This window comes from Acinonyx jubatus, chromosome D1 (genome assembly GCF_027475565.1).
Source record: "Acinonyx jubatus isolate Ajub_Pintada_27869175 chromosome D1, VMU_Ajub_asm_v1.0, whole genome shotgun sequence".
NCBI classification, from domain to species: Eukaryota; Metazoa; Chordata; class Mammalia; order Carnivora; family Felidae; genus Acinonyx; species Acinonyx jubatus.
In genome coordinates this window covers 49,967,629-49,990,651 of record NC_069390.1, presented here as the reverse complement: position 1 = coordinate 49,990,651, position 23,023 = coordinate 49,967,629, and the positions used below count along the sequence as shown (strand labels likewise).

The 23,023-nt window shown below is 53.1% G+C and overlaps 3 protein-coding genes across 27 annotated transcripts in view; 2 read left to right on the top strand and 1 right to left on the bottom strand.

The window, feature by feature from the left end:
* The window catches only part of PPFIBP2 (PPFIA binding protein 2), a 112,049-nt gene extending 101,768 nt beyond the window's left edge, over positions 1–10,281 (top strand). For 13 of the 17 annotated variants that reach the window (XM_053203530.1, XM_053203529.1, XM_015084673.3 and 10 more), the window contains 9 exons: positions 1,350–1,500; positions 1,756–1,867; positions 2,110–2,198; positions 2,506–2,628; positions 3,783–3,908; positions 4,570–4,758; positions 6,086–6,262; positions 8,500–8,565; positions 9,821–10,281. In XM_053203530.1, the coding sequence (XP_053059505.1) occupies positions 1,350–1,500; positions 1,756–1,867; positions 2,110–2,198; positions 2,506–2,628; positions 3,783–3,908; positions 4,570–4,758; positions 6,086–6,262; positions 8,500–8,565; positions 9,821–9,892 (1,105 nt within the window). In that variant the 3' untranslated portion in view covers positions 9,893–10,281. Of the gene's footprint in view, positions 1–1,349; positions 1,501–1,755; positions 1,868–2,109; positions 2,199–2,505; positions 2,629–3,782; positions 3,909–4,569; positions 4,759–6,085; positions 7,612–8,499; positions 8,566–9,820 lie in introns of those variants that run through there. The other 4 variants (XM_027073239.2, XM_053203534.1, XM_053203535.1 and 1 more) reach the window with 2 other exon arrangements.
* Positions 10,282–13,313: 3,032 nt separating this feature from the next.
* LOC106986507 (NADH-cytochrome b5 reductase 2) lies at positions 13,314–21,792 on the bottom strand. 2 transcript variants are annotated; one of them, XM_027073244.2, is made up of 9 exons: positions 21,655–21,792; positions 20,651–20,791; positions 20,299–20,371; positions 17,642–17,748; positions 17,236–17,365; positions 16,554–16,637; positions 15,740–15,825; positions 14,499–14,598; positions 13,314–13,593 (listed from the first exon to the last, which is right to left on the bottom strand). In XM_027073244.2, the coding sequence occupies exons 2-9, from the start codon at positions 20,723–20,725 to the stop codon at positions 13,421–13,423; spliced, it is 828 nt and encodes a 275-aa protein (XP_026929045.1). In that variant the 5' UTR covers positions 20,726–20,791; positions 21,655–21,792; the 3' UTR covers positions 13,314–13,420. The 2 variants fall into 2 exon arrangements, with proteins under 2 accessions (XP_026929045.1, XP_026929046.1); XM_027073245.2 differs by lacking the exon at positions 21,655–21,792 and adding an exon at positions 21,317–21,469.
* A 350-nt stretch (positions 21,793–22,142) lies between these two features.
* The window catches only part of LOC106986478 (olfactory receptor 481), a 49,803-nt gene continuing 48,922 nt past the window's right edge, over positions 22,143–23,023 (top strand). For all 8 annotated transcript variants that reach the window (XM_027073231.2, XM_053203523.1, XM_053203524.1 and 5 more), the window contains exon 1: positions 22,143–22,400. The gene's annotated coding sequence lies outside the window, so the exon portion shown is untranslated. The remainder of the gene's footprint in view (positions 22,401–23,023) is intronic.

The following is a 23,023-nucleotide window of genomic DNA, read 5'->3' as shown; positions in this document are numbered from 1 at the left end:
GTTCCAGACTCCCAGTTGTCTGGCATTTACCCCAAGGCACCTAGAATCACATTTTCTTGTCATTCTGGTCTTCTAACTCTTTCACTTTAAGAATAACTCAGCCAGGCATTCAAATATGTATATGTGTATGTGTGTGTGTGTATATATATATATATATATATATATTTTTTTTTTTTTTTTTTTTTTTAACCAGTGTGTTGGGGGTACTTTTCTGGAAGGAACCTTACAGGCTCTCCGGTTTTCTACATTCCATAAATCCTGCTTCGTTTTTTCCCAATGAACATAAGAGTCACTTTGTCAACCTCCCTCGCCCCAGACTCCATTGAGGTTTTGAGTGTACCATTATAGTCACACTTTAAATGAAAAATTAATGTCTTTAAGAACTGATGGCTTTGTAATACCCAGTCATCCTGTCTAGGAACACGAGCTAGCTCTTCATTTATTCATGACTCGATGCTGCTCAGTTGAGTGTTACAGTCGCCACCTCTCCCTGCACTGCCCCCCACCGCCCCCCCCCCCCCCACCAGCACACAACACATACACGTTGCTTGTAAAAGCAACTCCTGGACATTTTAGCATTCTGGTTGCTATAAGTGGGACTTTTAAATTACCTTAAGAGAAATGTTAGTATCTGTGCTACGGATTTTGTAAGTCCCATAAATACTATGTATGTGTCTTATAAGTAGCCACCTTACTGAGTTCTCTTAGATTTTCCAGGTAGGCAGTTACCTCATCTGAGAAGAGTGGCTTGCTTTTCCTTCTACGTTGTATCCTCCTTTCTCTCTCTTCCTGAACTGGCTGCACTCTCAGACCAGTGTGATTAGTCCTGATTAAAAACATTATTTTTATTGACTTTAATGTGAGTGTTCCTAGTGTTTCATTAAGAAAGGATTAGTTGTTTAGAAGTTGTTTTTAATTATTTTTTTTAATGTTAGAGAACTGACCCCCTTCTCCTAGTTTTCTATACATTTCCCTAAAAACACTGTTGATCCACAAAAATCTTGTCAATAACATGATTGGTTGTAGTTCGTCCTCCAAATGGAGCGTGACTCTGGGCTTGTGGCACACGGTGCCCAGTAAGTGGACGGATGGCGCGTAAACACAGCCTCCCGGGGATCGCAGAACTGGCCCCTGCTGACAGTCACTGCAGACTCGAAATTCAGACCAGGTGTTATCAAAGGAAACTCTAGAGTCTACCGCAAATGAGAATTATAGTGGAATTTTGTACAACTAGACCCCATGTTGGGATGGTTTAAAACCTAGTTCCCTTTTTTATGTGACTCCATTGTGTTCAGATGCAGCCTCCGGCTCTCCCACTAACAGGGACATGTTGTCTTCCTGCTTCCCAGTGACGCCGGTGCCCCCTTTGCCCAGTGGAGCACAGAGCGTGTGTGTGCGTGGCTGGAGGACTTCGGCCTGGGTCAGTACGTGATCTTTGCCAGGCAGTGGGTGACTTCTGGCCACACTTTACTGTCAGCTACCCCTCAGGACATGGAAAAGGTAAGGGCTGAGCCCTGGGAAGGAGGTTCCCATTTCTCCTCAAACCATTGTCTGGGGAGGTGAGGCCCCCACTTCTCTATCCCCTGCCCTTACACACACACACATGAGGGTGGGTGGAAGAGGCTGAGATTTCCTCTGTCACTGCAGGTTGATCCCCTGCACTGTGCAGGGGTCCCCAGGTGGACTTCCATGACGCCCTCTGAGGGTCAAACTGCCAGTTGGAATTTCATATCTGTCTTCATCTTTCAATTTCAGGAGTTAGGAATTAAGCAACCTCTGCACCGGAAGAAGCTGGTTTTAGCAGTGAAAGCCATCAACACCAAGCAGGAGGAGAAGTCCGCACTGCTCGACCACATCTGGGTGACACGTAAGGACAGGCAGTATATGTAATATGTTTCCAGCAGCTCCTAAGGGTAAAAAAGCATTTCCCTGGGAGTATGTGGCTCACAGACTGCAGTCTACTTGGGAAAGGCACATAGATTACTAAACCTTATGGGGAATACAGCTGCACTTCAAGATGATGATTTGTTGCTTTTTATTTATTTATTTGCATGTATAGTCTCCCATTCTTAGGAGCCCTAACACACCCATTTCTTCTGGTTTCTGTAGGTTGGCTTGATGATATTGGCTTACCCCAATACAAAGATCAATTTCATGAATCCAGAGTTGATGGGCGAATGCTACAATATCTGACTGTGGTGAGGATTTTCCCTTTCAGTGTTTCAGTTGTCCCTGCAAGCACTCAGCGCAGGTATCCCCACAGCAGTTATTTTAAACCTGATTCCACCTCCTCCCTCATATTCTTAGGGTCTTTAAATAGTATTGTTCATCACAGAAGAGGTCGAAAGTAGCAGAGTATGAACACCATGCTACGAAAAGCTGCTGTGTCCACATGCCCCTTCCTGAGATGTGGTAGACTTGTCTGTGTGTGGTCTGGGAAGGAAACTGAAGGATCTTAGTCACTTTGGAAACTCGGGTTTATTAACCAAAACATTTCTCTTCCAGAATGATCTCCTCTTCTTAAAAGTCACGAGCCAACTACATCATCTCAGCATCAAGTGTGCCATTCATGTGCTACATGTCAATAAGTTCAACCCCCACTGCCTACACCGGCGGCCAGCTGACGAGGTAAGGGTAGGACAGTACCTATCCCGGTAACCCTGAGTCAGGACACGTGCACGATTGGGTGTGAGAAAACAAGAATGACCTCAGCGCAACATGGCTGCCTTTCGGACCAGGGCGCTTAGGATTCTTCCTTTGCTAGTGCCACATGGTGCCCCAAACACCCGTTGCTTGCATTTTGTGTCCCACAACGGACATTAGACCTCCAAGCTCCCACTGCTCTTGGGGGGACACATGCTCAGGGCCAGAGGCGATAACAGCAAGTCTTTCAAAGCCATTGCAGTGATCAAAGATGATGAGCAAGTGGAGCAAAGGAGAAGGAGGGGTAAGCAAAACAGACAGATGGGGTCAAAGTAGACGGAGGAGAAAAGGAACCAGACGTTTCAGAATAGATCCCCCTACTTGCAGATATGAAATTAACTGACCTCCAATCCAGGTGCACAGGGGATCCCTGCGCAGGTTTTGCTAGAGCAGAAGTCATGTAGGTAAACACAGCAACCCTCATTCTGGAGAAGTGCCTGATAATGTTCTATGTAACTCAGAGCGCTTGTTGGGCCCTGTCTGCTATATTCCTAGGATCTAGTATAACCCTGCTGTAAGATTAACTCTGCTTCCTGAGGGATTAGAAACTCCTTCCCCTACCTTCCATTTCATTTTTGTCAAATACAAATATGTTTTGGAAGCCTTCTGTGTGTCAGGCACGGTGCTGGACATTCTGAAGACCAAGATGCCACTTAGGTATAAGCGTCTTAATGTGTGTTCCCCTAAAACATTTGGCCACGCCATGGAGATCTTTTGTCTGTAAAACACTTGGCTCGTAAATGATAGTCCTCTTTAAAGTTTTGTTGAATTACTGAATGAATGACTCCATGTCTTCATTTACTGGTCCCAGTGTTAACCAGATGATTAGGGAGTCTCAGGATTCTGTGCCATCAGATATTTCAGTGTAGAAGGGCTTGCAAGATTCTGTGAGAGCTCTACTACTTGGAAACTGGGAAGGCTCTCGGATGGCTGGGATGACTGCCTGGGTCTCTGGGCATGAGGGCTGCCTTCTGGTCAGGCATCTGAGGCAGGCTTATTCGCAGGGGCTGGCCCCCAGAGAAGACCACAGGTAGGACCTATTAGACCTAACTTTTTCACTCTCCTTCTCCCTCTCACAGAGTAACCTTTCTCCTTCAGAAGTTGTACAGTGGTCTAACCACAGGGTGATGGAGTGGTTGCGATCTGTGGACCTGGCGGAGTACGCGCCCAATCTTCGTGGGAGTGGTGTCCATGGAGGCCTCATTGTGAGTGGCTCTTTAGCCTGCTTTGGCATAAACTGGGCTATTCAGAAACTTATTTCTCAATGGCCAGACATAAATCCTAGTGAAAAATATTGGTAGTTCATCTGAAGCCCTTGCTTGCACCAATTGAAATCTCAAAATATTTGATAATTTGCAATTGAGAATTAACATACCTCGTGGAAACAGGATGGTTTCTGGAAGAACTTCCGTAGCAATAGACCCAGAGGATTCCCAGGACAAATGGGTTGCATGTCAGACTGCACCTGGAGTGATGCAGTGGCTGGGGAAGTGAGGGGCTGGCCACCGAAATGTAACTTCCTGCTTGCCACGATATGATCATGATGGTCACTCAGATCTGTCAAGTGGTAAAGCCAGTGGAGAAATGAAGGGATGGTTCAGAGGTCAGAGTGGACCCTGGGAGACCATCTTATCCAAAGAGTCACAGCTCTCTGCTGGCCTGTGAAAATGAGGTTGTCAGTCAACAAATGTGGTAGCCAGGCCATGTGCCAGGAAAAGAGAGGGGAGTGGGATACAGGACAAGTGGATAAGCTTCAGCCCTTGCTCTGGAGGCACCCCTGGGCCCACGGAGGCCTGTTTCTCACTGTCACCACCTGGAGCCATCTGTGGTCATCACTGCGTGGCTCTGTCTGTGCTTTCTTCTTAGATCCTGGAGCCCCGCTTCACTGGGGACACCCTGGCTATGCTTCTCAATATTCCACCGCAGAAGACGCTCCTCAGACGTCACCTAACCACCAAATTCAATGCCCTGATTGGTCCTGAGGCTGAACAGGAAAAGCGAGAGAAAATGGCCTCCCCGGCTTACACACCACTGACCACCACAGCCAAAGTCCGGGTGAGTTGCCAGACCCTCTCTGGGGTGGTCACAGGGGCCCGCCTTCTAGCACCCATGTTGTACTGAGTTTGGCCCAGTGCCTGGAGCCAGACCAGCATGTGCCACCTGGACAAGGAGGCTCTCTCGGGTCCTGCCCCAAGAGCTCGGTCTCCTTGTCCGTGTTTGTTAGGCCAGTTCCCTGCCATACCTGGGTCCAAGGAAGAGAGTACAATTTTCTTTGCACAGACACCATGTCCAGGAAGCATCTCCTCAGGCAGCTGGCGCTTGTCCTCTTCCCCAATCCCACCTTGACTCATCTTACAAGTAGATGAGTTCATGATTCTGAGTTCCCTTCAGTCAGGCTCATCTGTGTGCCATGGGGTCTGAGAACTGTCCTGGGGCACCTGGATGGCTCCGTCAGTTAAGCATCTGACTTTGGCTCGGGTCATGATCTGACAGTTCATGGGTTTGAGCCCCGTATCGGGCTCTCTGCTGTCAGCACAGAGCCTGCTTCAGATCCTCTGTCCCCTTCCCTCTCTTCCCCTCCCCGCCACCAAATAAATAAAAACATTAAAAAAGAAGAACAACAGCTGTCCTGCCAACACAGGGAGTGCTCCTGTTCACAACTGGCTGTGATTGCCTGTGCTGTGGAGGTGGCCAACACACAGCGGCCCAGGGGGCCAGAGATTATACAGGCACCAGCACCACTCACTGGGGTCTCTGAATCTCACAAAGCCCGTTAGAAACTGCCTGAGCCGCACTGTCCTCAGACCGTGTCCTTCTTAGGCTGCAGACCCACAGACAGAATCTCTGGAGGCCAGGCTGGCCCTGTCCCCAGCAGCATGGTGATGCCTAGGTTTAGCTACAAGTCATGCACAGACCTCCTTCCCCAAGGGAGCAGGACCAGAAGTGTGTCTGGGGGATACCAGCAGAAGTAGCGCTGGGTGAAGCTAGAGCAAGCAGGAAGGGCCACTGGGGCTCTCCAGCATGGCCTCCCCAGGGCAGGGGGCGCTGCGAGCAGCTGATGCAGCAGCTGTGTGAGACGGGTCCTCCGCCTCAGCACCCTCTAGAAGCTCCTAGGCGCCTCCCCACCCCCGGGGGGGAAGTAGAATGTCACTCATGGGACAGCAGGACCTGGGTTTGTCGCACACAGTCTTGAAGGAGCAAGATTCTCCTTCCTCGTTCGAGATTATTTATCTGTTGCCTGTCCCTAGCCGGGAGCTCTATTTTGTTGAGAATTTTTCTAGAAGTAGTTTGCCTCATTCCTTTCCTCATGGGCCAGCTCTTAATCATATTGTGAGTCCTGTCTGCACACTGACTTGATAATCTCGCATTTGTTGTGTTTTAGCCAAGGAAACTGGGATTTTCACATTTTGGAAACATAAGAAAAAAGAAATTTGATGAATCGACAGACTACATTTGCCCAATGGAGCCCAGCGACAGTGCTGGTGACAGTCACAGGGTCTACGGTGGCTACCGGGCCCTCAGCCCCCTCAATGCCCCTGAACTGGATGGGCTGGACCAGGTGGGACAGATTAGCTGATGGCCTTGTTACCTGTCTTCTCTGTGCACCCGAGAACTTCACAGTAACACTGTGTGTGTCACCATATAACTGCACCTCACCCCCTGCACCTGTGCATGCCTTGCAGAGAACATTCCAGCTGTTGTGTACCCCAGGCCAGTGTCTTTGAACTCTGAGGGTGGCCAGGGTACGGAGCTGCACTTTTGCTAAGGGGCCAGGCTTTGGGGACTGTTGCCAGAGGTGGACTCGGGAGGAAAGACACAAAGATGCTTGTATATTTTTGTAATTCTTAATGGCCATGTTCAGCACCGGTGGAAACACACGAACTTGGACACTGGTCCAGAGGTCATGGATGATTCCCAGAGGCTTGGCTCTCGGGCCCTCCACTGTGCTTCCAGTTGAGGGGCGATCTCAAGTGCCTTAGGCCTGTGGCCACAGAGTCTTGGCTGAGATCCAAGGGACAGCAGCAGGGATTTCTGCCACAGTGATGGTGTAACTGTGTTGTGCCTTAATACAGAGGTGATCGCTTCTTTCTGGTAATAAAAACAATATTTATGTGGAAAGCAAACAGGGCCGTGTAGCTCTAACCTCACTGGGGGATGAGAGCTGGGCACAGCTGGAGAGGGAGTGCTGTGTACGGCATGGCCTGAGAGCTGGTGGCACCGTGCCAGTCCTTGGCCAGGTGCACTCGGCCTTTGCCAAGTGTCATGGACAAGGGGGCTGGAGCAAGGAGGGACCCCGTATTCTTCAGAGGGGTCCGTGGCCTCTTCACTTCAGGCTCCACCCACCTCCTTCTATGAAGCCATGGAAAGCCTTGTGCTGACTGTAGGTCACATCTGTCATGCAGACCCCAAAGTTGGTTTCTGTTTCAGAGGCATGAGGCACCTGGGGGGGAGTGGGGGGAGACAAGAAAGTGGCCTCGCTGATAACAGCCTCTTTTCTTTTGTGTGGTTTGTCAGATTCTCTGTTATTGGCCTGGCTGGGCCCATAACCAGCGTGGGGGTTGGTCTGTCTGTTGGCAGAAATGGAACAGCCCTGTCCTCCTGATTTAGAGTCTGGCTAACTGATAATGGCTCTTCCAGATGGGCCTTGTCTGGACGGGGACTGAGGGAAAGACACATCTTGCCAGTCTGGATTCCTGCTCATGAGATTCCAGTTTGCCCTGGGGCAGGTTTTGGCCCTGCCGGGTCCCCTGGACCTCGTCTGCACAATAACAGTGGCATCGTAACTGTCTGGCGGCAGGGGCAGGGCTTGATGGCCCCACTGAGGGCACTCTGCTTCTGTCCCAGATGGAGACAATGCCAAGATTTGCTTCTGAAACTACCAGCAGCCCCAGGGATGGCCGATGACCACAGGCCATGACCTCCTGCCGCCGTCCCCCGCCCCCCGCCCCCCTCACTGAAGTCAACCAGTGAGAACTGGACAAACTCTCCAGCTGGCATGGCTGGTGCTTGATCCCAGTACCCAGGACACTAAATGACAGGTGCTCCTTAGGGCGGGTACCTGGACCTTGCTGTCATAGAGCCCCAGGGCAGGCTTGGGCCCTTTTTTCCTGTAGTCTTCTGGTGAGAGAATCTCTGCATGTGCCTGTTCGCAAACCCCACGTGGAATTAGATCACTAGATCTCTGTGCAGCCTCAGGCAAGGCCTGTATCCCTTTGTGGGCCTCAATTTTCCCACCTAGAAAATAAAGGGTTGTACTTAAATCCCTCAGAGGATGCTTCTAGATCTACGGTGTCTAACTAGGCTTAAGGAAGGAGCAGACCAGCATTACCTGAGGAGGAGGGGTCGAGGGAGGCCCCTGGTAGTGAGGAAGGTCTATGAGCAGCTCCCTGAAGGTGCCCACCTGTACCTGTCCAGGGTCCTATTGGCACCGGAAATTGTGGTTGTATTCGGCATCCTGAGGCCTTCATCCCTGCCGCTCCCTGCTCCTGGAGCTAGCGGGAGCACTGAGCGTGTGCGGAAGGGAAGGGCTGCTTCTCACAGGCCATCTGTGCCCTCTTCCCGTGTGCCCCCAGTGCCGGTGCTGGCGTGGCCCAAAGGAGTGTGTGCGCACGGCTGTGTGGGAGACCAGAAGCCCTGCCCTTCCCAGGGACAGAAACAGCATGTGCTCTGCCCACCTGCCACTCCTCAGGCCTGGCCCCCTCCTCGCCCACTCCCCCAGGGCAGGACTTGCATGCCATCTCTGTGAATCACAAGCTGAGTCCACGTGTGTTGACCAGGCTGCCGCCCATTTTACAGATGGCGCCTTCGGAAGGCACTGTGACGCAGATAGGGCTCCTCTCCCAAGACATTCACCGTCTCACGGTAGGATTCTGACCCCTCTCTCCACAGCAGGACAGGTGCCGGGGTGGCCCCGTGAGTTTGGTACAGTGGTGCACAAGGCCTGAGACCCCCACCCCACCCTGAACCTGTGTCATCAGTGCCTCTGCCAGGAATCCGCAGGATGGTGCTAGGCATGGTGGCCTGAGCTGGAGCCAGCTCTGTGGTAGAAAGCAGCCCAGAAGCTTCTCCATGGGCCTGCTGCTGGGCCTTGAGTTGCTAGGGGCACTGAGACAGGTCCTGGGCCCTGAGCTGAAACCAGCTGAAGTGTGCCGGGTCTCAGTCGTCTTCCCAGGCTCAGGGCTGGTGAGGAAACCACAGTGCTCGGCAGTTCTGGGTCACCCGCCTATCAGCCTGGTGCCCGGGCCTCATCTCAGACCTGCTGGACACTGTTCTGCCCTCTCTACCCTCGACACATGTATTTCCTGTCAGGCTTCTGACTTTGTGGATATCATGGGCATGTGGACATGTCCTGATGTGCCTCATGAGGACAGGCTGTATCACAGGGAGGCAGCATGGTGTTGGGGAGGAGCGAGCCACTTTGGAGTGAGGCCAATTTGGTTCAAGGCCCTGCTTTGCCTCCTACTAACTCTGGAACCTCAGGCAAGGCATTCTCTCTCCACACCCCAGCTTAGTTATCTGTAAAGCAGAGCGCATAATATCCTCTTTGTAGGCAGGCTAGAGCTGGCAGTAAAAGACCATCCACAGCGAAGATTCACATTTTTGAGGCCCTGTACCTTCAACTGCCCATTAGTCCCTGGATGGTCCCATCACTGAGCCCACTGGTGTATCATCTGTCCATGTTGAGGCTCCTGTCACTGTCCTTCACTTATCTATCGAGGCACATTAAGAAGGCTGTATCCAAGGGCAAGACTGAAGTAGAGGGGGAGGCAGGGTGATCTCCCTGAATCCAAATGGGACCATTTTTATTTAACTTTTTTTTTTTTTTTTTTGGGCTCATACGCTGAAATGAATGCACCCAACCTTGCCCTCATTACCACTAGTAGGCCTTTGGTGGTCTTGAAATAGCAATTTTACCTCTAAAGTATGAGCAACGCATATTCTTGATAGTGCTGTCTGTTCTGATTCAATATGTGGGGGTCCTGGATCTTATGAACTTAGAGGGTGCTAGTGTCAGATGGGACCACACCAATGTGTCCCACTGCTTCCCATGTAGCTGCCACAGGGCAGCCCTGACCAAAACCCTGTTCAACTACCCCTTGGGCCCGTGTCCTTTCAGACTATGCTGAGCCAGGACCAGCTGCTGAACGACTCTCGCCTGGCGGCTCCCAACCCTGAGGACTGGAGATGACTTTCTTCATGGCCAAGAGGCCAGAGAGGCACGTGTGGGGGCCCCAAGTCTCTGCTTCAAGGGGGGCTGGCACAGCCACCCGCAGAGTCCAGACGGGCTGGCAGGACATCTTGGAACGTGGGTGCTGACAGGAGCGAGCAGAGTGGTGAACAGATGTCAGGGGGTGGGCCCAGGGGGCCCCGTGTTTTCAACTGTACTGTGCTCTTCACCACAGCTTTTATACCTTTTGTACTTTTATACGTGGACTGCACCCCACTTCTGTGGGGAGGGCAGTGAGACATCAGCACAGACTCGATTCAATGGCTCACGCTCTTCCCTGAGACAGTTGGGAGGTTCTTACACCAAAGGGAAAGGGCAATGAGTTCATAAAAGCTCTGCTGTTAAGAAAATCCTGAAAACAATGTTCTGGCTGTACTGGAGTGGCTGGAATGAAAGGGGGCCACTCCTGGGCTGCTTCCACACACGGGGAGTACTTCATCCACAGGAACCTGGCCAGGGCGTTGGTGTTCAGGGTGACTGCAGGGAAGGAGCGATGGGCCTCTCTTCCCACTGCCCCAACTGCCCTCATCCTACCCTCCTCTGCAACAGAGGTTGTCAGTGCTGGGCCTCCTCCAGAGCAGAGGCCGCTCTAACACGTGCAGGCACTCAAGCTCACCCTAGCTGACAGGCAGCACAGGCTCCAAAGTGCGGTTGTCTGATCAAATGGCTCCCCCCAGTGGACAGTGCTTGCTTACCCCAAACCAACGGTTCCACCGCCACTCGCCATCTTCCTAGAGCAGCCTGTTCCCTTGGGGTGTCTCCTACCTCACCCCACGTGCCCCAGCCATACTGTCCCGCCCAAACGGTCTCCCCACTTGGCAGAGCCCCATCCTCTTCCTCCCTGTGGTGGCTTGGGCCTCCTCTCTCCTCTGATTTCCAAAGCTGGTCTCCTCCTTGGTCCATCACCTTCCCAATTGGTCCCTCCAAAGGTTGTCTACCTTACCCCCAGAGTGGCCTTCCCAAAGCACTGTTTTGATCCTGTTACCTTTATGCTAAGAACACCTCAGTTCCAGAAGCCAGAGTAGAGTTCCAAAGCCTTTGCTAGCACCCAAGGCCGTTCAGAAGCCACTCTGTAGCCTGTGTCTCTGCGTTTCCCCCACCGTGGGACCTACTTTTCCCCCGTGGTCCCCTTCACAAGACCCAGCATGACACCACTTCTTTCAGGAAGCCTTCACTGATGTGTTGGTTAGAGGTCCCTGTGTCCCACTGTGTAGTCTGCCCTTGAGCCCGAGCCCTTCCTGGCTCACCCTGAAGTACTGTATCTTCCTTTCCATAGCCTCTCAGCACAGACTCACCAAGCAACCTGCTATGCGTGGGCTCCTGTACAGACCGGAATAAGAGCCAATGCTGGTCCTTAGACTGCTTAGGGGCTCCATGCTGCCAAGTTCCCCATCCACCCACCCCTTCATATGTGCGGGTTAAGCATGTTCCATGCCAGGCTAAGAAGGGCTACAGATACAGACAGGCATGAATGTCAAGGTCCTTGTCTGAGGGTGCTGATGGTCTAGTGGGGGGTGCACATCTGTTTCAAACAGGCGTGTGCTGAAAGTTACAGAGGCTCCAGTAGAAGTCTCTACAGCCTGAAAGAACAAGGTGTCCTTTTTAATGGAGAGCTGGGGCAGGGGACTGAAAATGACTTGGATTTCAGAGATGAATCAGGTTCCCCAAGGGTGCCAGAGGGGAAAGGCATTCCAGGCAGATGGACGTGGAACATGCCAGCACATCCCAGGAAGTGCCCAAAGTTGCTAAAACCAGAGAACAGTTTCTCAACCTCTGCGCTGCTGTCACTTAGGGCTGAATAATTTGTCGTGATGGGGGCTGGTTTGTGTGTTGTAGGAGGTTTCGCGGCATCCTCTACCCGTCTGGCAACAGCATGCCGCCTCTCGTTGTGACAACCGAAAATGTCTCCAGACTTTGCCAAATGTTCTGTGGGGGGGCAAAACTGCCCCCTAGCTGAGAGCCACTGGGCCACAGAATGGGGTAAAAGTGGGAGGCCCAGGGAAGGAAAAATCTGGTGAAGTCAGCTGGAGTCAGATCAGGAAAGGCCCTGTGAGCCAGGTCCCTGTGATTTATCCTGGAGACACAGGTGGCCAGATGGGGACCAGTGAAAGCAGGGACAAGCATGGGAAGATGTGTGTTAGAGAAAAATATCTGCGAGTAGGCTCTTCCTCACCCTATAGCGCCTGGCAGAGTATCTTTCCCCAAGTAGGGGATTCGCTGAGGGGGCGCTGAACACACAAATGAATGAAGGCTCACCGCCCCCAGCCCTGCCACCGTGGCACCCCTACTGGCCCTCAGGGGATCATCCCTGTAGGCAGGGCATAGCTGCACTTAAGTGAGATCTCTAGAGCCGTTTTCCTTTGTCCTGTACCCACCCCCATCCTCCCCCCGCCCCATCCCCCCCCCCCACACATGGTGACACCAGGTTGCAGTAACACTACCATCCAGTTTCTGTAGAAAGGCAATGTCTTGGATTAAACACAGCCGGGTCTGAAGCCCACCCCTTCCACCTCCTGTTGGAATGACCTGGGGGCAATAACTTCATCTTGGAGCCTCAGTTTTCTCCTCTGTAACTTGGAGAATAACTCCCCCCGTAGAATCTCTGGATTGTTATGAGAATGATGAGAAGTAAAGTGCAGAAAGGTTCTACCCACTCAGAGTAACAGAGGAGCATATCAGCCTGGCCAGGAACAGCAGAGGCCATCGTGGTCACTTGTATGATTTGGGTTTAGCAACGTGAAGGATTTAAGGAATAGCTCCTGGAGCCTACTCTTGTTTGCAAATTCAGAAGCTGCTATATTAACCACCCTGGGCACCATACTGGGATGCTAAGAAAACCACAGCCCTGGCCTGTGTTTGTTGCATAAAGCCCAGGAGTCCAGCATTCCTGGAGCCTGCCTACCCTGTGGATTTACTACTACCCCAATACATTTGAACATCATTCCCACTTCAAGGGTCTGCCACAAAGGAAGGAAGGATGCACGTGGAGGGTGCCTAGGCCCTCCAGTAGGTCTGGCCTTAAACACAGAACACTCTGAAGAGGGGTGTTCAGGAGACAGATTGGAAGCTGACGTGACCCCACTTGGATTCTTCTGGAATTCTACTCCTGCACTTTTGCCAGTCCTGACCTCCTTGGGACAGAGAACAGTTCACATGTAGGGCTGGCCAAGGCCTTCTAACCTTCTAAAACTGCCTAGCAGGTGTCCCACAAGCCCCATCTCATGAGCTGTCTGCTTTGGACTGAAGCTTATCTCACTAAACTATGGGAAAAGCTACGAATTGAGCCTCCCAAGCAAGGCCGTCTCAGAAACCAGTTTATCTCCAACCCTGTGAATGCTGCTTTGTAGGCCCACACCCAGAAAAAGAGGGATGTGCCCAAGGGTGCATTACAGGCATTTGTGAACACACGCCACTTTAATGTGCTGAGGCAGAGCTCACTCTGAAACAGAGGAAAGGGACCAGGCAGATTTGCTAAGAGCAAGGGAGGTATTAGTAAGTGAAAATCATGTCCTTGGTATAACCCAGTTTCTCCAGATTAGGGTGAGCGGCTGTCTGGATCAGGGGCAGGGGTCCACACACCAGGATGAACGTGGACTGCCCGGGAGGAGGGAGGTGCTCCTTGATCATGTTGGCGGTGATGTAGCCTGAGCTGTACTTCCAGCCTGAGATGAAGCAGAAGTAGAAAAAAGCTGTGGGGGTGCCAGGTGGAGTCCCTGACCCCAAGCCTCCTGCCTGGCCTCCCTAGAGAAGGAACCCAGACTGCTCTCCAAGACTTAGAAGCCTGCGTTGCTGTTCTCTGCAGAGAAGCTGCAAAGTCAAGGACCTGGTAGGCTCAGGCAGCCTTCAGAAGTGTCCACCCCGAGATCCCAGGCTCACTGCTGGGACTCTGAGGCCCCCAGCAGGTGTCTGATGCTGCCGGCACTGTCAGGGATGGAGAACACAATAGTGGGGTGTGGTCTGAGTCACGGCAGAGATCTGGGGCCGCGATCTGGGGCCGTACAGACTGAGGTTTGCGGCTCAGTTGGGGGGCGCCCTCTGCTGGGCAGTGAGCTATATGACAAGGCAGGTGCAGTTCAGCGCAGCAGGAGAGTGACAGCCAGGGATGTTGGGCTGTGCGTGGTGGTAGCCACGTGCTGGCTAGGTTCGCAGCAGCTGGCTGGGGCTTAGCACGTGATGACTGCTATCCAGGAGAGGCCGGGTGGTAAGAGAGAAGGGGTCACTGGCCCTATTAGATGCCACGTGTGTGCTATCTCTGTGGGATGCTGTATCAAGTGTAGCATGGAGTGGGTGTTCAGACTGACCCAGTGACTCAGTGTCCCTCTGAGTCCCTCCTGAGGTTCACTGCGTATATGGACTGCTGCTGAGATATCACACACATGCCCTTGAGTGCTCTCACAAACAGGTCATCCCAAATCCTCTCTCCCTCAAATCCCTCCATTTCCCATGCAGAGACAGAGCTGAAGGTCTCAGCCCTCGAGCACAGATCCAAAAACCAAACCCAGGGACCAGTTCCTGAGGTGGGTCAAGGGTTGGAGCTAACCCACAGTGGGGACAATGGGGATCGTACCAACAGGAGGCCTGTCCAGGGTGTACCACAGGCTGAACTGTTCCGGGTGAGTTCTGGCAACTTCTTCAAGCTCTTTTCTCACCAAGATATCCTCCTCTGTCTAGAAAATAAGGAACGTGAGCAAAGCCCCTCCAGGGACATCCTGCTTGTCCCCCACACTGGGCACACGGGTCAGCACACGTCTGCCCAAGCTGCCACTGCTCTAGTTGGATGCTGTCACCACGGCTCCTGGGGCAAATGAAGGTTCTGCGGCACTTCCTGCACTACCAACCCTCTCTCGTGGGTGGAGGAGGTGGGCTGTGCGGCAGAGGCGGTGACTGTCCTCAGCTGGAAGGACACGGCTGAGCACAGGTGCCCAGGCTGGGTGGCCTCGTTCTGACGGCCCAGCCCCCCACCCCCATCCACACTGAGCACCAGGCTATCCTGCCGGGCTGGACCGAGCTTAGTGTGGGCCCAGGACCTCTCGCAGGGAGTGCAAGGGGCGAAGGCCGTAATACGGAAAGAAGATCGCACCTAACACCACAGCACTGGAGAGCTACGGGACAGGAAAGCAAAGGCTGGAGCTTCATCTGGGGAAAGGGAGCCAAAGCCACGAGGAACCTGTGCCAGGCCCAGAGGTACCACACAGAGGACCTGGATCTCAAGACTCTTCACAGTTCCTGCACCAGCAATCCTACTCCTGGGATTCTGTTTAAGAAAATAATCTAAAAGGCATCAAGCCTAGGCTATATTGTTCATCACTATATACGTTACAACTGGGAAAACTGAAAACAATCTGAAGGCAGAAGATGTAGTAAATTATGGTGCAACTTGGTACAGACTGATGAAAATATGTACAAAGAGTTTTGACGAGAAGAAAGTGCCTGCGTGGTAATGCTGGGTGAAAAAACAAAACTGTGTTATAGATGTAATTGCAAATATATGGCATGTATAGAAAAAAAAAAGTCATATTTATTTTTGTATTTTCTGAAATTTCTACTGAGGGCATCTATGACTTTATACTCCGAAAACCAGAATTACATATTAAGAAAGGAAGGAAAGCTTAGTACGTAAAGTGGCTGGGGGAAGAGTTAAAAACAAAAACAAAAAAACAACCGAAAAACCAGGCCCCCTCCCCCAAGGCCGCAGGCACCCCCAGCAGCGAGAGAGCTCAGTCGGGGGGAGGTATGAAGGCAGAGGCCCCGCTCAGCAAACATTCCATCCCACCCCTGCAAGCTCAGGGCTGATTCGGCAGAGCTGACCTGGTTGGCAAAGATGAGGGACATCCTGGTCCTGTCGTCGGGGTTCTTGGTGATGTGACGAATGAGCTGCAGCATGGGCGTAATCCCTGGAATAGTAGCAGGTGGGACACAGCTAGCCGCTCTCTCTCCCTCTCTGCTGCCCACAGTCCCTGGTCTGCAGCCCCTTAACAGTCTTCCTTAGCCGCAATCCTACTTTTCTCATGTCTGCCCCCAAAATTCAAAGTGGAAGACCACCCCTCCTTTTGGTTTCCCCTTCCAATGCAACAGTAAATCGAAAGGCCCTTTCTTGTTTTCCTGTGGCAAGATGGAAGGAGACTGGCTCGGAACTGAAAGTGGGCTGCACACCCAGCTCCCTCACTTGCTGTCTGACCGTGGTCAGTCACGTGCCTGGCTGCGTGTCCCCATTTGTAAAAGAACGACAAGTAAATGTGTTCATTTTACGAGTGCCCGTTGTGGTGCCTGGCACATTGTAGGTGTTCCCACGTTCCATTCTTTCAGGCATTCATTTTCAAGGGATGGGGAGCATCAGGCTTGACCTGGATCCAGGAGCCCTTGGGGGACCATGTGTGGGCCTACTCAGCTCGGTCCCCAGACCTTTCTATGGTCCCCAGCATGACTTCCTGGGGCAGCCACCATGTTGAGTAAGGGGAGCAGGGCACACGAGGTTGGTTTCCAGGCCTATCATCAACCTTGCACTTCCATCTAAAACAGCTAGGAAAGGGTCTCCCACACCACCCCTTCTAGCATCAAATGAGTCCAAAGTTAAAAAGGTCTGGGGACCCACCCTGTGGCTGAAGCCCCAGAAGCCTCTTACCTGTGCCCCCAGCAATCATTCCCAGGTGACTGACCACCTTTTCTTCAGGGTCACTTGTTTTGTATGGTTTGATTGAAAACTTCCCTGGAAACACAGAGGATACTTCTGACTTCTGCAGCTCTTGCCTGAGAGCTTACAAAAGATCCCAGACGCTCCTTGGGACCCCCAGGAGGAAAGTCCACCTGAGGAAGTGGCCACACCATTCTGAACCAGAAAAGCAAGTCGGTGTGCCCCATTCCACCAGTCCCCGTGCCCTGGTGCACAAAGTGGAAACAGAGGCTGGGCTTCTTTGAGGACTCACTAGACCTTTTCTTCTGAGGAAGGAGAGGGGCACAGTGAAATTAAATGGAGCCTCGCAGAGCACTGAGCCACAGCAGTGAAAGAGTGAGTCGGTGGTGAACATGTGAGTAAGTGAGCGAGTGTGGATGGCATCCATCTATCCATTCTTCAGCATTAGCGGGTACCTCTTATGTATCAGGCGTTGTGCCGGACAGTCAGTGATAAGGAAGAACCCCAGCACTCCCCTACCATAACAAAGCTTACAATCTCATAAAGTGTGTGTGTTGAATGAATGTATGAAGACTTTAAGGACAAGTGCACATGACCCAAACATGAGACGTTTTCTAGAACAACCACAGGAATCTTCTTCCCAGCAGGAAGTCCAGCATAAACCCCCTAGTACCTGGCTCATGATAGAACAGGCGACCGGTGGGCCCTCGAAAAAGGACGGTGTCCCCAATTTTCATGTTCTCCAAGTACTGAGTCATCTTCCCCCCTTCTGGATAATTGGGGTGTACATTTTTGAAGTAGACCTGAAAAAATAAAGCAGCCTGTTTTTCACACACGCAGACCTGAGGTCACAGCTGCATACAACTAAAAATTCCATTTGCCACTAGAAACCTTGTAGAGAAAATCCTCTGTGCTCACAGTTGCTCTAAGCACCCCCTGAAGACTTGGCCAAATCAACAGCTTCACTGTTAAATGACAGTGCCGGAAAGCCCTTCCCAGGACACGAGTCCCCTCTCCACCCTACCACCTTTAATAGGCTTGTGAGGGTGAGGCAGGTGGACCCAGTAGGCACCATTTACCTTTATAATCAAGTCCACAAAGCCTTGGTCATCATCACTGGACACAGGCGTGTAAGCCCTGACCACCAGAGCACCATCAATTCTGGCCAAGAGATGGATATAGTTACCTGCAGAAAAAGCATGCAGTGTTAAATGTGAGCACAGCCAACCTAAACAGGACCCAGGATTCCCATAAAGGACTTGGCTTCAGGGAAGTGGGTGCATGTGGCAGGGTGCATGGGAGCACGGCCAAGCAGAGGAGGAGTCCAGATCCAGGAGGCCTGGATCCTAGGCCTGCCCTTGTCACTCTGCATGCTACCCTGGGCAAGTCACTTCACCTCTCTGGGTGAGTGGGGACGATATGCCTGCCCTGCCCCCATCCCAGGGGAGCTGTGAGCTTCGTGTGAATGCACACTCATCAAAATATTCTGTGGAACAGGAAGACCTCATTAAAGTTGGAGGCTGAGTATTAAAAGTAATAGAAAGGAGTGTTTCCCTTTTAAATATTTTTTGATGTTTATTTTTGAGGGGGGGGGGTGGGGAAGGTCCAGAGAGAGAGGGAGACACAGAATCCGAAGCAGGCTCTAGGCTCTGAGCTGTTGGCACAGAATCCGATGCAGGGCTCAAACTCACGAACCAAGAGATCATGACCTGAGCTGAAGTCGGACGTTTAACCGACTGAGCCACCCAGGCATCCCAGGAGTGTTTCCCTTTTAAAGCAAAATATGTTGCCTTCACAAAATCATTTCTTCTTAGACTGAGTGGATCAGTGGAGTCTGTGAATGAATCACGACCCCCTCATCTGTCTCTTGCTGCCTGAGCCGCCCTAGACTCACAGGCATGCTGGGCCCCGGGATTTGGATACTGCAGACCAGGAGTTCTAGAAAGAGTGTTGTGTCTTTCTGGCCAATGGCTCTGCTCGAGGGGCAGCAGTAAAGTTTTGAGCCATGGAATTCTGCCCCCCCTGGGTAGAACCGAATGGACCAGGTATGGCCAGAGACCTACATATGGTGACAACCCAGTGTCACATAGTGGGTATGGCGACTCAGATGGTTGCTGGATCTAAAGTGGGAGCTTCAGTGACTAAGACAAGCAGTGGTGAGGGCAGGAGCTGCCATCAAGAGATGCTAAGAGACAGAGGCAAAATGAAGCTTTGTGCCATCCAAGGGAGTAGAAACTATGCACAGGAAAGATGGAGCAGAGGTGCAGACAGAAGCGGAGACCTGGGGAGACACAGGAGGAAGAGAAGGAGGAGAGGAGGAAGTCTTGAAAGTCCTCAGGGTCTGTGAGGAGGTCCTGAAGCCTGAGGTGCAAACACTCGGGGTTAAAAAAGGACAGGCGCTATACTGGAATTCAAATGAAGAGAAGAGAAAGGAAGGGAAGAAAGGAAAGACAGGCTCAATGACTCTGGCTGTGGCCTGGCTGGGCATCAGTGATGTGCAGAAATATATGCCTGAGGCAGTTTCCTTCTGAGAACAAATCTGAACCTGGAGACCTCAGATAGGCTCTTTCAGATGCAGCCAACCTGGGCCTGGCCTGGCAGTGTCCGTCCCCGGGGAAAACGGGGCTGCCTAGCTGGCCCCATTTCTAAGCTGCTGCATTTCCTCTGACCTGGAAAGCATCAGTGATCGCCAAGTCCTCATAGCAGACTCTCCCAGAAGCCTCTAAACTACCTGTCACACTAACTTTGCACTGCCTACACCAGGGCAGAGGAGAGGGTGGGTCATGGCAAATTCTAAGAAATTTCTATTCCTCGAAGTTTTTCATTCTTTTAGCCTTCTTGCCAACAGGACTCACCCCACAGACTAGGCAGAGGGCTGGAAGGCAGGCAGACACTGAGCTCTTGTGGATGGGGACAGAGAGAGGAAGCAGTGAGGAGGCTCAGGAGCCAGGCTGGCTGCCTGGTCACCTGAGGAGAGGTCAAGGTTTTGTAGGACAAGCAGGTCATGGATTAGGATCTCCACCAGGTTGGCAAGCAGCACTAGCAATTTGTACAAAGCTCTGAATCCCCAGGCTGTGGACCTAGCAGAGGATTTCTACCTCATCAACATGAAACTGGGTGTCTGGTGGTGGTACAGACCAGAAAGGGGATAACTCGGAACTCTAAGACCTCTAGGGCTGGTATTCACAATGGGTCCCTCCTTGTGTGGATCTGAGGTCCCTGCTGAAAAGCCACACTATGTGGGGAAGACACACTTGACTCCCTCCTGCCTCTCCACACATTCTGGGCCTTTCTCCTGACTTCAGGGGAACATCAGTTCCTTCTACCCCTCACATGTACACAGCACTTGGCACTTTCTGAATTTTCTCATCCATCAGTCACTTTACCTTCACAACAACCCAAGTGGCGGACAGGCCTGGGAAACCCCATTTCATAGACTGAGGCACAGAGAGGTTGAAGGACTTGACTCAGGTTGCCCAGCAAGGAGCCTGTGATGAGATCCCAGACCTTCTGATTCTAGATGCACTTCCTTTCAATGCTGAGATATCACTTCTGTGTCAGCCCAAATCAAACAGTGAGAAAAGAAATGGACTGTCCCCAAGCCCATCTCCCTATCTCTCTTGAGCTCACGTGTCAGGAAAGATAACAAGGAGACTGCTACACCCCAGCTGAGTTTTTGAGAGGAGCAGAGTGCCTGCAAGGCCCAGTCCTGGCGATGATACTAAACCCCACTCACCTACAGGAAGCCCCAAGACATGGTCCGGTGAGGGCAGTCCAAAGCGGAACCTCCGGGTGTTGTGGCTGATTTGCTATAAAATAGAAAACAGAGGCAGACTGTCAGCTTTCTAGAAGCCTTTCTGGGCAACTAAGATGCCTGGGAAAGGAGCTCTATTTGGGACTACCCCGGAACACACAGATGTACACACACACACACACACACACACACACACACACGCAGTGGGGAGCAAACTGGAGGCCCTGAAACTCTTGTCCCATTGCCCTGCCTTCCCAGCCAGCGCATCCCCCACCACTCTCATGCTCTTCTCTTTCACAGGCTGACAATGGAAAGGGTGGGCTGACTCCATTACCTCTTTCTCAATCAAAGGCAGTGGGTACTTGGTTTCAGAGTCCTGTAGGGTGATACATCTCTTCCTTGAGTTCATGTTCCTCAGGGCCAACAGGAGCACTGTGACTCCAAGGACAGTGATGACAAGGAGCAGGGTTGGGTCCTAGCAGACAGTGTGAACAGGGCACCTCAGGTCCCGCCGGCCCCGGGGGAAGGACTGTGCTCAGGCACAGCAGTACCCTCCCACACCAAAGGCACAGAAGAAACCAGACAGAGGGAAAGGTAATAAAACAATGCAGGCTGAGCCTACAGTGGACCCGGAGGGTAGGGAGGGGTCAGCTGCACATCAGACCACGCCAAGCAGATGGCCAGGGAGTGCTAATGTCACCAGGCCAGCCCTTCCTGCCCATCTGCCTCCATCCTGGTTCCATTCGAGGGTGCAAGTCCTGGGAGTCCCCTCCTTGAGGTGATGACACTGCTTCTAACCCACAATCTGGAACATGGTCCCAGTCTCCAACGGCAGAACTAGACGGGGATAAGCGGCAGAACTAGACGGGGATAAGCGCTGACTCCTCCAGGAGGTGGCTGCTGCTAGGCAGGGATGGGGCTCACTTCCCCGCTACTCCCCTATCCAGGCGGGGTTGGGGTGGGGTGAGTACCTTCGATCGGGGGGGGGGGGGGGGCTTACCTTAGCGCCTCGGGACACGCCAGCACCCTTCAAGGCAGGTGAAGGAGGCCTGGACTCTCACCTACAGCCACTCCGCCAGGCTCCCGCCCCCGCCGCCCGCACTGCCAGCCTGGCCATCGCCCAGCCAGCCGTCGCGGGACCGGGGAAGGGCCGCGGGCTCCCTCTCTCGCCTGACTCCCCGCTTCCCGCCGCGCCACGCCTGCCCCGGCGCCGCTCGGGCCCGCCCCGCTCCCCGCCCCGCGCGGCGCCGACCGGCCGACGCCCTCGGCCGCCAGGCCCGCCCGGGGCCCCGTTGGACTCCCACGGCCTCGCCCCGCCGCCGCGCCCTGGGCACCCACCCGGAACGAGACGCCGAACAGGTCGTCGAAGTGGGGCTGGTTGCGAGGCCGCGGCGAGTCGGGCGCCCGCAGCTCCGCCTGGCGGACGCGAAGGCCTCGAAGCCGCGGCCGGCGACGCGCGCCCGGCCACTCCCACTTACCCCCCACACCGCGCGCCCCACCGTGGAGCACCCCGCGCGCCCCCCGTGGAACCCCCCGCGTACCCCACCTCTCACCGTCCCCCGCGCGACCCCGCCGTGGAGCCCCTCGCGTAGCCCCCCACGCACCCCTCCCCACTAACCACCCCCCCGCGCGCCTCCCCGTGGACCCCCCCCGCGCGTCCCCGGTGGAAACCCCCCGCGTACCCTCCTACACCCCCTACCGCTCCCCGTCCCCCGCGCGAACCCCCGGGGAGCCTCTCGCGTACCCCCGCACCCCTCCCCGCTACCCCGCCCGCGCGCCCTCCCCTAGGACCCCCCTCCCCTGCACCCCCCACCGCTCACCCACCCCCCACCCCCTTGGCGCCCTAGGAGTTCCCTGTCGCGTGACTCTCTCTCTGCCCCGCCCTGCCCCTAGGGGCCGCAAGCGACTAGGGGCTGCCACTGCTGCGGGGTCCCCGTTCCCAGGGGCCATCCCTTGTTTATTCGTGGCCCCCTCTCCATCCTGCCCTTCTTCCTGCACCCTCTGAGCAGCGCGGACGGAGAACCTCCTCTCTGCACCTTGTGGAAACTTTGCCAAGGCTGGAGGAAAGGAGGGGCGTCTGAGTGGTAAGAAGGGGATGCTGATAAAGGAAAGGGGAATTCAGGCCAATTCAAAGAGCACAGGAATGTATCCGTTTGACGCACCTAAAGAGCTCCTACTCTGAGCCTGGTCTAGTGCTGGGTGTTTCCCCGAGGCGGAGATGTAATGGAGTTAAGACATTCGTTGCAACGTTCATTCATTCATTCATTCATTCTCCATTGGGAAAGAGACAGATAACAGGTACCCAACACCAGACCAATAGGAGGAAGAATGGCAGGCATAGATTAGGGGGGGGTCTCCACGGCACATTTCAGAACATTGGTAACCCTTCTCCCCCAATCAGTTCTCCCATTGCCCATAGCAAAGGCAAATCCCTGCCTCCTGGACCTGAAGGGAGACAGAAAAACTGAGAAAGTAGATTCCCACCCCAACCCAACCCCAGCCCCCAAACACGCACCGGCACAGGCACGTACATGGTGGACGCTTCTAACATCTGCAGGTACTGAGATATTATCGCAGGATATCTTATTATTGACAACCTACTAAATGAAAATGATAACTTGTGAACCAAATATCATAGCTGAGGAGGTTGAACATTCTTCATATTTTTTCCCCCATGGCAGTTCTTTTTCTGGAAAATAAAAATGCC

Excerpts from the sequence above, each read along its gene's own strand:
- LOC106986507 (XM_027073244.2), bottom strand. The coding sequence starts at position 20,725 with ATGAACTCAAGGAAGAGATGTATCACCCTACAGGACTCTGAAACCAAG. Across the intron at positions 17,366-17,641 it reads TTGTGGACTTGATTATAAAG|GTCTACTTCAAAAATGTACA; the intron begins GTAAATGGTGCC and ends TTATTTTTTCAG. Across the intron at positions 14,599-15,739 it reads CCCTCATCTTTGCCAACCAG|ACAGAGGAGGATATCTTGGT; the intron begins GTCAGCTCTGCC and ends CTTATTTTCTAG.